Here is a 16,194-nt window from a genome sequence, read left to right as displayed (position 1 = left end):
AAGTAATGAAACTAAAAGGAAAAAGAAGGACTGCTCAGTAGAAGAACCCAAATGCAGAGAAGATCGTGTAATAGAAAAGTTGAAAAAGATATTTTTCACATGAAAATAATCTACATTGGTTTTCTTTTACTCAAGGAAAAGTGTACCCGTTTCCACACATGAGATGTACCCTTAAATTATTTTCAAGAGTTCCTTTGTGTCTCTCTAGGGCCTGCAAGCATTCGGCCAATGAAAAATATCACAGCCATCGCAGGACGGGACACGTACATCCACTGCCGTGTGATTGGCTATCCGTATTACTCCATCAAATGGTACAAGAACTCTAATCTGCTTCCTTTCAACCACCGCCAAGTGGCATTTGAGAACAACGGCACTCTAAAACTCTCAGATGTGCAAAAGGAAGTGGATGAGGGAGAGTACACGTGCAACGTGCTGGTTCAACCGCAGCTCTCCACCAGCCAGAGTGTCCACGTGACGGTCAAAGGTAAGGCTGCTCTCCGTGTCCCCACACGTCTTGCCCTTACTCAGCTCTTTCGCCAGAGGGACGATGAAGAGCAGGGGGGATCTTAGAAGCTGCATGTTTACAGTAGGACAGTTCCAAAAACAGGAAGGATAGAGTACCTCACATGTTCTGATCTCTTGACTCCTCGATGCATCCACTCCTGCATCAAGAGCTGTGGTTGATATGATTTTCTTTTCATGTGGAATTTTTGGTTTGGTTTTCCAGAGGACATGTGTTGTCAGTATTACCACAAGAAGAGAGAGAGAGAGAGAGAGATCATTGGCTTCGTTACCTAGTTGTCCGACAGATCATTTTAAAACACATATAGATCTTCCTCCACTTACGATGGGGTTACGTCCCAATAAACTCATTGTAAGTTGAAAATGTAGTAAGCCAAAAATGTATTCAATATATCTCACTACCAAACCTCGTAGCTTAGCCTAGCCTACCTGAAACATGCTCAGAACAGTAACATTCGTCTGCAGTTGGGCAAAAATCATGCAATGCAAATCTGACTTTATAATAAAATGTTGGCTATATCCTGTAATGTATTGAATACGGTACAGAAAGTGAAGAACAGAAAGGTTGTGTGGGTGAAGTATGGTTGTCCGTTTGGGTTATTTACCCCTGTGACTGCTGGCTGACTGGGAGTCGTCTAGCATCAACGTGAGGGTATCTACTGCATAGCACCAGCTCTGGGTGGCGGGGGGGGTGGGGAGGGGAAAGTAGGTTCAAAATTCAAAGTACAGTTTCTACTGGATGCACTCGTCTTCTACACCATCGTGAAGTGGAAAAATCATAAGTTGAACCATCCTAAGTTGAGAACCATCTGAATCTTTGTTTTCCTAAAAAATCCTGAAAGCACATTCTTGCAGAATCCTACCAGAAGAGGTTTTCTGTAACAGATCAAGACTTCAAACAGACTTCTCATGTTGAATAGATGATCAGGACAAAACAACAACATAGGAATTATATGATTTCCAGGACACCTATAAATACACATACACACACACACACACACACGCACACACACACGCACGCACACACACACACACAGATGTGCATGCACACATATAATCTATGTAGTATATCATATATGTTATATAATATGTAGCATATATGAGGTATAATTTCACATTAATAATTTTGAATCTTTTAAAAATAGCCACATATCTTAAGACTTTTCTCAGATCATTAGAATTTCTTGGTAAACCAGACTGTGATAGCTGCATAAAACTTCATTTTGTAGTTGAATTTATTTCTTCAACTGCCATTCCTGAAACATCTGCTTGATGCTGGGCTCTACTCCAGGCATTGAGGGAAACAGTGATGAAGAAGGTAGACAAGTTTCTTCCCCTGTCGAACTCTCTTTCCAATCACGAGAGACAAACAGTAAACAAACAAAACAAGCAAATAAACCAGAAAGTATAATACAATGTAGAGAATTAAAACATGTCAGTATCTTAAATATTAGCTGCATTGGAGAATTAGAAGCTAGATCAATGAATGTTTGGTGCTTTTCTGTCTTAAAATTCATTTTCTATCTGAATGAATGTCTTACCCACATATTGTTTTGTAACATAGTAAGTTGATCATTTGGAAATTATTGGTTTGCTGAGTTAGGTAGATCTTTGAAACATTGACACAATTTATAATAATGTCAGAATATCACCATGGTTTCATCAGAAAAGTATTTCAGTATTGGGAAGCTGTCGAGTTCATAGTGACAGATACAAGTCTTACAAAAGTCTATTCTTTTGCTTGAAAGTTTCAATTTCATTGTTTGCAGCAAATACAGTCAGTTGTGATCATAGGAGTGACAGGCTTATTTCTTTTTTTTTTCTAGGAAAATGTCTGCTAGTTACCCAAGCCTGAATAGCTATAGCTTTTAGGCAGCCAGTCTCTGTGGACACAATGGAATTCCATGAAAAGAGTGGCTAGTTGAGCTTGTAACTCAGACAAGTGCACAAGTACTTTGCTTCTAGACAACCTTCCTGCTCAGCAGACAGATGAAGTGCTTTGTGCATTTTCCCCATTTTGTTACACAGAGCATAGAACTCTGGAAATGTCATGGGCTTATTATTTTTATGGCTCCATAAAGTGTCCTTAGGTACTGCTTTTGACAAAAATTGGGACTGTGTGGTGGTAAACAACACAGTGACAGCTAGTACATTTTGGTGTCACTGCCATGATTTGTGTGAAGGCCCCAGCAGTCTTACCCACCGTTACTTTTGTGTATCTATGCAAATGTCACCCCAATGAGAAAGGTGAATAATACCTTAGTGCTACAGTGAAAATGATTATCTTTTTGCCATCTCCCTAAAATGTTCTCAGGGATTCCCAGAGGTCTTCAGATTACATTTGGAAAATATCTTGGTGCTAAATATCTTTCTTTCTTTTCTTTTCTTTTCTTTTCTTTTCTTTTCTTTTCTTTTCTTTTCTTTTCTTTTCTTTCTTTCTCTTTCTTTCTTTCTTTCTTTCTTTTTTTCTTTCTTTCTTTCTTTCTTTCTAAATTAGCTGCCACCAGAATATAAGCTTCTTTTTTAATTTATTTATTTAAATTCAAGTTAGTTAACATACAGTGTAGTGTTGGTTTCAGGAGTGGTACCCAGTGTTTATCACTTACACATAACACCCAGTGCATCAGCAGTCAAAAAGAATGAAATCTTGCTATTTGCAACAATGTGGATAGAACTAGGGTGTATTAGGCCGAGGGAAACAGGTCAGGCAGGAAAAGACAAATATCATATTATTTCATTCATATTTGGAATTTAGGAAACACAACACATGATCATAGGGAAGGAAGGAAAGGAAAAATAAGATAGAGAACCTAGAGAAGGAAGCAAACCATAGGAGACTCTTAAATAAATATTTCATTTATTTCTAATATTTAACCATTTTGAATGATGTGTCAAATGCCCTTCTCTATGCATTGGCCTTTATCTACTTGTAAGATGATTTATTTCAGGAAGAATTGCCAGGAGTGTGACCGTTAGATAAATGGATACAGATATTTTAATGTCAGGTTTTTAGGAGACATAAATTCAAACAAAGACCATTTGAATTATTCACTTATATTCTTAAAATGTTCTCGACCAGCAGAAATCAATGTATTAATCTTTATCCTTTTAATTTTATGTGACAGAAACTGACTCAAACTGGCTTATACCCAAAAGGAGAATTTATTGGCTCTTAATAACCAAAGTATCGATCATTTTAGGAAACAAATCAGATAGTTTTGGTTTCAAGAATTTCTTTTCTTCTAAGGATATATTATGTAGAATAATCATTTTCAGGTTCTTGGCGAGGATTGTCAAATGAAAGAAGGAACATATTATTTTGTGCAATATTTCATTATAGTTGCCTGGTGAGAAATAGCTGTCAGTGGGTGGGGAAGTTGAAGGGATTTGGGATCTGCCCTGCTACAGGGAGGTTGGGGAAGGCTTCTCTGAGAAACTGACATCTGATCAAGGACACGGCGGTGGGCAAGATAGCCAAACATATGCCCGGGACAAAGAGCATTCTAGGCAGAGGGAACACAAATAGTCAGGGGTGGGCCTGGCAACCTAGAGAACTAGTAGAGAGGCAATATGGCAGGAACAAAGTGGACACAGGGTAGAGGTATGGTCAGAATTAGCAGGGTCCTCTCATGTAGGACCAGGGCTGGGCTCAAAGCGTTTGAGTTTATCCTTTGAGTGAGATGGAGGGGTGATCAGAGATGTCAGATTAAACAGAGATGTCACCTGGCCTGGGTTGTAAAAGGGTATGCCTGACTTCTATTGCTGAGAAAAGGCTGAAGCCCAGAAGGGACAGAGAGGGGGTGAGGAGAAGACAGATTCTGGATATATTTTGAAGGTCTCCTCCATGGGATTCCCTGATGGATCGGATGTAGGTGTAAGAGGATAAAATCTGGGCCTGAGCGATGGAAAGACTAGTGCTTCTGTCAGTTGAGCCAAGAGAAGATGCGGTGAAGCAATTTAAGGGAAGAAATCAGGAGTCTAATTTTGGATGTACTGAGCTTGAAACATTAAGTGGATCCACTAAATAGACAGTTGGATAGATAAGAGTGGAATTTAGGACAGTGGAATCTTATGCAGTAGATTTGGAGACATCGGTGAATAAATAATGCGTAAGACACGGGCCTACATGTGACCATCAGGAGACTGTGTACCTCACTGCAGATTTTCACTCATATAGACAGATTTATCAATCCCTTAGTTAGACTCACAGTAAAACCTGTTCACCAAATATCTGAAGCTAAAGTCTGATGGAAATTCGTACAAGAACTGTTTGAAATTTAAATCTGTATCTTTAAATTTCCTCAATGAGGACAGATCAGTGTATCAACCATGATCCTATCGATTGCAAAGCGTAGGAGCTCAAATCAGACTGGTTTAATAGCAACTACTACAGTGTATAGGGGAGGTAGGGGTGGAGGTCAAGGTTGTATTGAACTAAACTTTGGGAGGGACAGAGAGAACGTAGGCCTTGGGGGAGGCCTGGTCTAGACTTTTAATTACCATCTGAAGCTTCTGATTCTTTGGTGTTTCCCTCTACACATCGGCTTCGTTCCCTCTGAGTAGCCCTTCCATTCAGCAAGAAAACTGGCCCTGAGTGTCCCTGGGCTCACATGCCCTTTCCGCAATGGTTCCACATAGGAAACTTGTAGGGAGGGATTCTGGCTCCCTCCCAGGAATAGGCCACCACCCATTCCTGGACCAGTCACTGTGAGCAGACCTATGGGGTGCCTGGACAGGCTGCCCACTTACCCCAATACCTCCACACCAGGAAGAAGGTTGCACTTATCTAAAGAAAGAGGGACATGAAAGCAACAGACATTGCAAGCTGTCTCAAGATAGTGAACTAAAACATGAACGGAGCTGATCATGACTTCTGAATGTGTATTCACTTTACTTAGTAAAATGTGCTCGGTAAACAAAGGCCCCCAAGCAGGTCAACACCTCAGAAAATAAGTTCTGTCCAATAGCTAAGAACTCTCCCTAAAGGAAACCAGCCCCAGGGGCCAGAAGAATAATGTTAGGCAGCAAACGCCAAGTAAAGACCATTGATAGAAAGCATGGGGGAAGGGGCCAGGCGGAAGGAAGACGTCAGGTGCCGCAGGAAGTCAGACGGACGAGGGAACGAAGAAAGCAGAAAACCCTCTAGATGCGGGATGACGTTGAAACCAAGCAGGTCTTGATGAAACCTACAATAGACAAATGAACAAAGCAGGCGACGTCCCCGGCAGTCTCTGATGGTAGCCTTCTGGATGGCAGGTTACATCTCCATGGAGCCCACCATATGAGACTATCACACACTAACAAACATTTGATGGGAAAAACCTTAACAGTGGGTTTGCCAAGAAGCCTGGACTACTGAACTTGCTCAAAGAGGTGTTGAGTTGGTGTTCATTGGATGTATATAGCTTTTCGCGCAGATGTCTTGGCAGAGGAGAGAGTATAGACTTTTGGTTAGTCGTTGCTTCAAAGCATGTTTTAAGAGGAGCATCTTGTGAACTAAATACAGTCGTCGGCTATCAGTACTCTAGCACATCCCCTTTACTTTTATTTAATTTCATCTCTTCTGTGTTGACAGATCAAACTGTAGACACCAAAGGAGGAAATTGCAGGCTGGGTGTACAAGGATAAGCCGGCGTATGTCTGTGTGGGACTTCCCAGATGAAAAATAATACATTCTGGGTTTCTATGTATCACCTGACATCCCCTTTCATTTTTTTATTCATTGGTCACAGTTACCTGCATTGCACTGCAGCACAAATATTTAGAGTAATTCAGTTTAAGACACTACCTGCATTTCTTGCTTCAGATGACTTCTAACTTTCAATATATAGTAGTAATTATACACCATGAGCAATTTTACCCTTTCCTCAGATGTTATTAGAAAGGTTGTAACCGAATTGACTTCTGAACATTTACATTTGGATTTTAAAATGTTTTGAAATGAAATATGTAAATTAAGTCACACTCCAGTGACCGGGATTGTGGTCTATCAATGCTTTTAAAAAATTAATAACCTTTACTGATTTCAATTAAGATAAAGGTTATGATAAGGGAAGAGATAAGAAATCAACTGAATGATAGGAAAAGACAGATTTTTTTTGCTTTGTGAATCAGGATTGAAAGACAGTCTTTTCTTATTTTATTTATATAAATAACAGCTCGATTACCTTTCTGGTTAGACTGCACAGTGAATATTTTATTCGGATAATTTCAGAAGAGTAAGTGTGATCCCTCACACGTCGGCTTCCTTGGAAAGTGGGCACACTCATTGCTGTCAATAATGCCACAAACTTGGGGGGGACACACCATTTCTGTCTTGTTTCCAGGAGGTTCTTTTTTTTTTAAACACTGAAAGCATTGTGTGTGGGGGAGGGGGGTGCGTGTCTGTGTGCGTTTATTTCAACAACATTTGGAAGCAATATTATTTTCCAGCCATGTCCTTTTTGCTAATAGTCTTGGCCCTTTGCTTATTTTGTAGCATTGACTTACAACTTTGAAAAAAAAAAAAACAAACTTCAAAGATCGATTTAAACACCACGTTAACTATTGATAATACCTAAAACGTAAGCAGTTCTGAATTATATTAACCAACTAGAAGCACCATTGTGCTGCTTTCGAGCATGTAGGGAGAAATGAAAGTCAAAATCCCTTCACTTCATTTCAATTTAACAAGCAGGGTTATATTTAACACATTTCAAAGCTTTTTCTTCCTCATTTTAGGTGCCACATTGAACTTGAACAGTGCCTAATTGAGTGTTTTAATTGCTAGGGACCAGCACTGCCAGGAAAGTTAATTGGCTGCTGCATAAAAATGTCACCTTCTATTTATATTTATATAAAACTTTATAGTTTACAAACACTCTCATATGTGTAACCTTAATTAATGCTCACAGTGACTCTGTAATGTACATAAAGCATGAGCAGAGAAGCGGAATTAAGAACGTGCGGGAGGCTTGCTCAAAGCTGTCCAGTAATGTGTTCGGGATTCAAATACACGTCTTTGGATTCCAGTGAAGCCCTGTAGTGGGCCTTAGAAAAGCAATCGGCATTGCAGTGGGAGGCCACGGTGGAGGGGAAGGAAATCAAGGCAATGAACCCAAGAAGAAAGCTCCTTGAAAAGTTAAGAAAGAAGATTATTTAACAATTAGGAAGCGCGTGAGGTTATTGAGGGCTTAATTTAAGAGAGAGAATGAGAACTAGTTACATTGATGAGAAGTAAAAGGACGAATGGATTTGGAAAGTGAGGGTGGGTAAGGACCCGAGGCGACTCCAGAAGTCCTTGCCTGGGTGACCGAGAGGCTGAGACAGGGAGCCTACGGTAGTCATGGCTTGGGAAGGGCTTTTGGAGAGTGAGGTTTGGTTGACAGCCTCTGGACCACCATTCTGGATTCGGACCACAGGGACTTTGGAACATGGGTTTGGAGGGCTCCAATGAGTAGAGAGCAACAGTCAACACTGTAAGAGGTCAAGAGTGACTGAGGAACATCAGGCTTTCACAATGCTTTTTCATGACTTTTTATTTTTTTTATTTTTTTTATTTTTATTTTATTTATTTATTTTTTTTTTATTTTTTTTATATATATGAAATTTATTGACAAATTGGTTGTAGCAATGTGGATGGAACTGGAGAGTGTTATGCTAAGTGAAATAAGCCATACAGAGAAAGACAGATATCATGAGTTTTTAAAAATCAGTGTTGGCCAATAATGAGATGAGATGATGATGCTCGAAACACAACAAGAGCGATCACGGACGTTAGCTCCCCCTTAGCTCATTTCACCGTGATCGTGGTGGCACTTTCCCATCCTAATGGAAGACACGCCTTTCTCATGCCCTGCTTCAAACTGAGGGAAGAATCAGGCGCCGTTGGCAGTGTTTCCGGCCTGACAGTAGAGACCTTTTGCATTCTGCTCCCTGACAGGGACAAGGCTCTGCACCAGTTGACGCGTTCTGCCCCCAGCACAGCTCTTTGTCCTCCCCTGCACCTGCTCTGTGGCCACGGCGATCTGGCTAGTGCTGCTGTGGGTGCAGCCGGGGAGGTGGAGGCTGAATTAAAAATGGGGCTCGGCTCCCATCTCTGAGCGAGCAGTCGGGAGTCTGCCTGCCTATGACATCATTCTTTGGGGGCTCCTGACAGCTGATGCCATTTGGCCCCTTGGGCCCCGGGAGAGGCACGGCTCTGTGCGCGGCACCATGGGCAGGGCCATCCACTCCGGACATTTGCCCCTCTGCTGTTCCAACGAGGCTCGGGACCCACCTCTGTCAGGGGTGACGTTCTTCTCTCTTTATCAGCTCCGCTTGCTGCTGGGGTCATCGTCAGTATTGTTTGGGGGGAATACGCGTCAGTATTGTTCCAGGCTAGTTTTCTCTTTCAGGTGCCTCATTAAAGTTGAGCGGCGTTGAATGTAGGGTCCTATTTGCTGGGTCTCGCGTGGCCTTAGACTGTTGTCATTCACAAAATTTTTGCACTGATTTTCAGCAACTGCTTAGGGAAGGTATAGTTTCTCTTATGAATAATACGGGAGAAAATAGACCTAGTAGAGGAATGTAGGGTAAGGTGGTAAATGTGCATTCCTTTTGTGGGACTTTGTGGTTTCAAATGGAGATTTACATTCTTTTGGTGACTCCCAGTGTGACAGAAGAAGGCTGATGAGGTGGGGGACTTGTACCACCCCTCCCCTTGATCAACTACCAAGGAGGAGTTTAATGGGTGCAGGTGGCTGCATTCACTCCCCAGGCTGACGATTTACGCTCTCAAGCTCCTGCAGGAGAGAATGACTCTCCTTTGGTTATAGGATGTCAGAATTGAGCTCTGAAGTCAGCTTGACTGTCTTCTTCAGACAGGTTTGTCCTGGAGGTGGAAGACCTTGTAATCCCCCCTTTGATTCTGGAAAACGAAGCTGGTACCTTTCTTCAAGGGAATCCTTCGTTAGATTTTTTTAGAAATGACACCCCAAATTGTTTTTCTCTCAGTAGAGGAAAAGGAAAAAGATTATGTATTGGCTTTGTTACGAAGTCAAAGAATGCAGGCTTTTACTCAGTTAAAGCTAAGATTGTGGAAGAAATAATATTTTGCAATACTTGGGCTTGTTAAACATGGGAACGTGGAGAAGGAGAGAATTATGTAGGCATGAGAAAAAAAGAAAGGATGACAAGAAAATTATTGCACTTTCCCTGCCTAGCCCATAATCAGTCTCTTTGCAAATATACACAAGTGTACGTGTACCTATATCCAGCACACGGTAAAAGACCCTCAGGTTGTGCTTAAGCAATATTGTTCCAATAATATTTTAAGTCAGGAAAAAAAAACACCTGTCAATTATTGAAAATCATGCAGTGGGATCTTTCATGTGGATTGGTACATATTATAACTATATAACTTTGTGCATATGTGATATATAACATAAATAATGTTTGTGTATTTTATTGATACTTATATATAAACATAAAATATATGCATGGGTTAAAATCATGTATAAATATTTATATTTATATGCATTGGGTGCCTGGGTGGCTTAGTCAGTTAAGCTTCCAATTCAGCTCAGGTCAGGTCTTGATCACAGGGTCATGAATTCAAGACCTGAATTGGGCTCTCTGCTGGGCATGAAGCACAGAAAGGAGGTTATTTAAAAATTAAAATTATTTAAGATTATTAAATATATATATATACACACACTATATTCATATATAGATAGACATATTTGAGTGTATATAAGAGATGCCTGCATATGCATAAATAGATGATACAAAGGTAAAGCCTTAGGGATATTAATGAATGTGGAGTTCACCTAGATGAGACTACCGTGTGATACTCACCTTGCCCTGGACTGAACCCGCATTTTTCCCGACTCTGTCTGCACAGACTTGTGCAGTGCCCCACCCTAAGCTCTGAGCCCATCCTGATTCTGCACAGCCCACGATCACCGTAGTTCTTCCTCCTATCGGATACAAATCTGCCTCCTCTAGCTGTTCCCTTTTTCTCTGGTCCCACTATTCCCTCCAGGGTGGCACCGAACAGCTGACCCCCACCTCCCCAGAAGCTGCCTACTGAGTATTTATGTGTGTATTTATTTATGTGTGCACTTATTTATGTGTGTACTTAATATACTTATTTTAAATCTACTTTTTAATGCCCTTATTAAGATAGACATATAAATGGGGGCACCTGGGTGGCTCAGTTGGTTAAACATCTGACTTCAGCACAGGTCATGATCTCACAGTTTGTGAGTTTGAGCCCCGTGTTGGGCTCTGTGCTGACCGCTCAGAGCCTGGAACCTGCTTCCGATTCTGTGTCTCCCTCTCTCTCTGCCCCTCCTCCGCTCACGCTCTCTCTCTAAAAAATAAATACACAAAAAAAAATTTGTTTTAAATAAAAACTTAAAAAAAAAGATAGACATATAAATATATATTAAAGCATGCAAAGTAAACCTTTTTGCTGTTGTCCCCCAGCCCTTTGACACTGTGCCTCGTGTTATGATGAATATTCTAGTAGATGTGCCCCTGTGTGATATTAACTTGGTATCACTAATGACTGCAGAGCGCCCTCCAAAATACACTTTAGGCTGCTACCAGCCACACACAAGAGTCCACATTTCCCCATATCTGTGCCAGTGCTTGATATTATCTGCCTTTCAAAGTGTTGCAGATCTAATGCCTGGGGATTTTATTTTAATTTGCTTTTATTCCATTACTACTGACGTTGAGCATCAAACTCTTCATTATTAGATATCTGGGTATCCCATCTGTGAATTTCCTTGGCCCACCTTGACATCATTTTTCCTGCGATTTTTTCCTGCTTTGCTGTAATTCTTCCATGTAAATTTGAATCTCTTATGACATAGAAATGGTTCTGAGTACCTTTTTCACGGCTGCCTCTCAGTTGTCTTCCATGGGGTCTTGATTCAGAAGTCCCCGAGCTCATGGAAGATCTATTCCTACACTATTTTCTGTGTTCACTCTATGTTTATATTTCCACTGTGCACATTTAGGTCTTTAGTCCACGTTGAGAGCTGTAGATACAATAGAAGTGGGTGTCAGTTTCTTCTTTCTCTATATATTGGGACAGGTTTCCTAATACCATTAACTAAATGACCCATACTTTCCACTCTTCTCCATATACCGAGATACGACGGTGGTGTCATCACAGACAGTCTTAGTTTTGTGACATGTGCTAATGCTTTCTTTGTGGATCTCTTATCCATTAAAAAAAAATGTTTCTTCTTACATTTGTTGGGCGTAAATCTGTGTATATGTGTTCAATTACATTTAATAGTTGTGTTATGTGTCATCTCTAGCTTTTTTTTATCCCCTTCATTGATCAGTTATTAAACTGGGTGTTAATATTACTAAGTATAATTGTTGATTTACCTATTTTCTGTCATAATCTCTGGGTTGTTTTTTTTTTTTTTTGTCTTCAATTATCTACTGTATGACTCAAAAGTTCCTCTTCTTGCCTTCTTTGTTTCACATTTTTCCTAGGAGATCTTTTCTCATCTTTAACTCCTGTTTTTCTGTAGCCTTTTGTTTTATGACGTTTGGAGCGAATTTTTTTAAATGTTTGTTCGTTTTTGAGAGAGAGAGAGAGCATGAGCATGAGCAGGAGAGGGGCAGAGAGATAGGAAGACACAGAATCTGAAGCAGGCTCCAGGCTCTGAGCTGTCAGCACAGAGCCCGACGCGGGGCTTGAACCCACAGATCATGAGATCATGACTTGAGCTGAAGTTGGACTCTTAACTAGCTGAGCCACTCGGGAGCCCCCTGGATCTAAGTTTTAATCATGTATGTGTGTGCATGTGCATGTGCATGTACGTGTGTGACTTTTGACACAGGTTTAACACCTGTATGTTTATTTTAATTAATCTGTTATCAAAAGTTATTTTAGATTTTAATTACATTGTTAGCCCCATATTTTCCATCTAATCTCTATTTCCTGTTCTCTGCTTTTACTTAGAACTAGATAGACTCACTCCAGTACTGGTAATTAGATTTATAATATGATCTGTTTAGGCTAAATGGTCACAAATATGCCGCAATCTTATTTCCATACAGATGAAGTTCTTTGCCCTAGCTATTCACTTCAGTCACAGAATTTGTTAATTTATTCCAGAAAGAATCAGTTGCTTGTGTTGTATATTGATCTAGGCGCGGGGACAGCATACCTTGGTTCTGCAGACCTGACTTGTTCAAGTTGTCTATGAGTGATAACAAAACCCAGAGGGTTTTACTCTACCTTTCACTCAAAGACGAAGAACATGTCACTGCTGATGCCCATCTAGTGTGAATCCTCACCATGAAGAAATTGACACAGAGAGTTCCAGAGACTGATGCATGGACACACATCTGGTCTGACTACGTGGAGAACTGTCTGTGTAATCAGTTCTGCAAATTTACGATGATGTGAATATTGTGTGGACGGACTACCAAAACAAATATGCTGTTTGTCTATTTTCAGGCATTTAACCATGTTGCTCCTTCATTATATCACTAGTTCAGTGCCCTGAAATTTGTCAAAGAAATTTAATTGACTTACAGCTTCATTGCAATGGTATAACTACCTTTTTATACCCTTGTTTCACCATGACGTATTTCGACCTGTTGCTCAAGAAATGTAGCAACTTGAAGTCAGTTATAATTAATAACCAAGCTTCTGAAGAAGGGTGACCTTTTCTAAGTCAGGGTCATGGAAAATACTCCTCAAGTAAATAGATGACTGACAATCATTATAAAACAGCTGCTTGGAAAAAAAGGAACAGGAGCTAAGTTTTAAAATGAATGCCTGTGCTCTTGAGTCTTGCCAGTTCCTGTCATGTAGCCTCACTGTCATCACCTCTGGTTAGAGCCACATGGCTTTGCTTCCATGGATAATTTATATAAGGAAAAGCAAAGTACTTGCAATCCACCCGGATGAGTCTTTTCTCCATCCGGATTAGTAAAACCTGAGCTAGATTTCATTTTCTTTTTTTTTTTTTTTAAGTTTCTTTATTTTTGAGAGAGAGAGCACATGCACACGTGGGGGAGGGGCAGAGAGGAGACACAGAATCTGAAGTAGGCTCCACACCATCAGGACAAAGCCTGATGTGGGGCTTGAACTCATGAACTGTGGGATCGTGTCCTAAGCCAAGATCAAGAGTCGGACGCTTAACCAACTGCACCATGTGGGTGCCCCTAGACTTCATTTTCTTGAAGCCATGATGATTCAAATAGCTTTTCTTTAAATATTGGAGATGCAGTCTACTCAGTTTTATTACCAAGTGTAAATGTGTTGCTGCCCTCCACTGGGGGAAAAGCAACCTGACACCCTCCTCGGTCCAAGGTGACTCTTAATTGTAAAATACAGAAATTCTCATGAATTCTCGAGTTGTTCATCATTTGTAAATGTTAAATGAACTATTTATTTCAGCATGATATGGTTATGGCTATGAAACACCTTCCAGGAAGAAACATCTCACACGACTAGGATCTAGAATCTCCTCTGGAAACCACCCAGCTCCTTCCAGCCACGGGTTGATGATAGCATAGGTGACCCGTTCTTCTTGAAAAGTGCTTTTGAAGGAGACACTGCCATCCTTCTCAGAGTTGGTTGTAGGGTTTTTACATCCCCAAATTCCAAGCAGTCTGTCTTTCCTTTATGTCTAATTTGTATCTTCCTAGCTGACGGGAACAATAGTTTCTGTTTCTCTTCATTATGATTCCGCATTATGCCTTAAGGATGTTTTTTCTTCCTGAAATGCTTTAAATGTATTTACTCTCATGGGCTTTAATTGGTAATTTTAAGCAATTTTTGAAAAAAAAAAGTTATTTCTCTTACCTATCTCCTTACGTTGTCACATTTATGGCTCTATGGTTATCACAATTTGGCAGTCCAAAATACCTTGTTTAAAAATCATTGTAGAAGAGTTACTCTTATGTCTGCACTCTTCCAAAGTTGTACTATTTTTATGTCAACTGAGCTACTCTGTTGGCAGGTGCTCAGCTTAGGAACCTTTTGCTTTAGGCCTCATCTGCTAGGAACACTTTACCTAATATATGTAGTATGTAGATATGCTTGGGCACTCATACCTGTGTGTGTTTTGATTTATATTTGCCATGCTTTCTTGTATTTCTGAGTTGAGGCTTTTGCGAGTTCTTGAGTACTGATTCCAGTATTAGCACTGAATTCTTACTCATTTTAGTTCTATTTTACGTATATTCGTGAGCTTATCAATATCCATAACCCCTTAGGATAGACAAAATTTCAGTTCTGAACATCGGCTGAACTTGGGATACCGAAATGAATACCAACCAACCAACCAGCAAAGGAACACAGACTATTGTTTTAGGTAATGAGTAACAATCTTAAAATTACACTTCTAAACTATTTTTTTTCTTGTGCTTCTATCAATGACAGAATGTTTCTATTCTATTCTGAAAGGAAGATACTTTCAGTCAAATACAGAGTGGTCTCATTAAAAGAGAACCCAGCATACATGATAATTGTCTTCTGGTCGCGATCTGAAATGAATAAAAACATGGATGGATGGACGGGTGGGTGGATGGATGGATGGATGGATGGATGGATGGATGGAGTATATACTGGCAATGTTACATACAGATTTGGTTTTGTTATTAATAGTAGATCAATTTTCACTGTAGGTGAGTGAGACTGTTGCAGGTTCAGCTCTCCAGGAAGCAGTCTCTGAGAGAGAGAGGTTTTAGTGTGTATGGTGTTTATCAAGGTGTGTCCCAATAACCAGCACTATTGAAGGAGGGAGAGGAAGAAGGACTGGGCACAGGGAGGAGAGGAGCTGTGGTGCAGGCTGATGACAGCCTTACCATCCCTGCAGGGAGCTCTGGAGAAAAAAGGACTTTCAGAGCCATCATGAGTTGGGCAGAATTGTTCTTTTCAGCCAGTCATTGGACAGAGGCCACCCCAGAAAGAGTCTGTCCTTGGGGAGATGGATCTCTGCAGCCGGAACACTCTTCAGAGTGGCTGGTAATTGAAGGGTGCTGCCTGACATCACTCCCAGCACTCGGGGCACACATTCGTTCTTGAAAATGAATCTGGGCCACGTGTCACCGGGTGCATCAACTTCTACCACTTAAATAGATGTCAAACAGCTATCGATGTGCATCGTAAACGCTTTTCCTGAAAATATTTTTCCTTAAATTGCTCCCACTTTCTATAGTGACATTAGTCCAATATTTCAAATAAGAAATGAAAAGGATCACAGTGTATGATGATAGCATAATCGAACTAGACTTTTGTCATCAAGATAATTTGTAAGCCAGAGGACCTCTTTAGTTCTTTGATTCTGTAGCAGGATTCTCACACAGAGAGTCATGACACCGAGGCCTTTTTCTTCCAGGAAGCAACTTCATTTGTGCCGGCATGGCTCAGTTGGGTTCCTACCCGAAGAACTGAGCCCCGAATGCCATGTGGCGTGGTTTTTGTACATTTTTTTTACTTTTCGTCTCCCATATATGGTAACACACAAACATGCAATCTGATTAAGTGGTCTCATGTTACATGGTGGTGAGGGATGTTGTCATGTACACGTATAGCCAGGTTACCTTGAGGTTTGTTTCTTTTTCTTTCCTTAGAGAGGAGACCCTCTCTACCACAATTCCTGTGCCTTATTGAATTTATCCAGGGAATATCTGTGCATTTACTGTGAATGGGCTGCAGTCAGTGGA

The 16,194-nt window shown here is 40.6% G+C and overlaps 1 protein-coding gene across 1 annotated transcript in view; it reads left to right on the top strand.

Annotated features, from left to right (window-relative positions):
• The window catches only part of DSCAM (DS cell adhesion molecule), a 279,020-nt gene that overhangs the window by 13,115 nt on the left and 249,711 nt on the right, over positions 1-16,194 (top strand). The window contains exon 4 of the mRNA XM_032594599.1: positions 209-484. Coding sequence (XP_032450490.1) covers positions 209-484 — 276 coding nt within the window. The remainder of the gene's footprint in view (positions 1-208; positions 485-16,194) is intronic.

This window comes from Lynx canadensis, chromosome C2 (assembly GCF_007474595.2).
Source record: "Lynx canadensis isolate LIC74 chromosome C2, mLynCan4.pri.v2, whole genome shotgun sequence".
NCBI lineage: Eukaryota > Metazoa > Chordata > Mammalia > Carnivora > Felidae > Lynx > Lynx canadensis.
The sequence above is the reverse complement of the archived record's forward strand: the minus strand, read 5'-3'. Positions and strand labels throughout refer to the sequence as shown.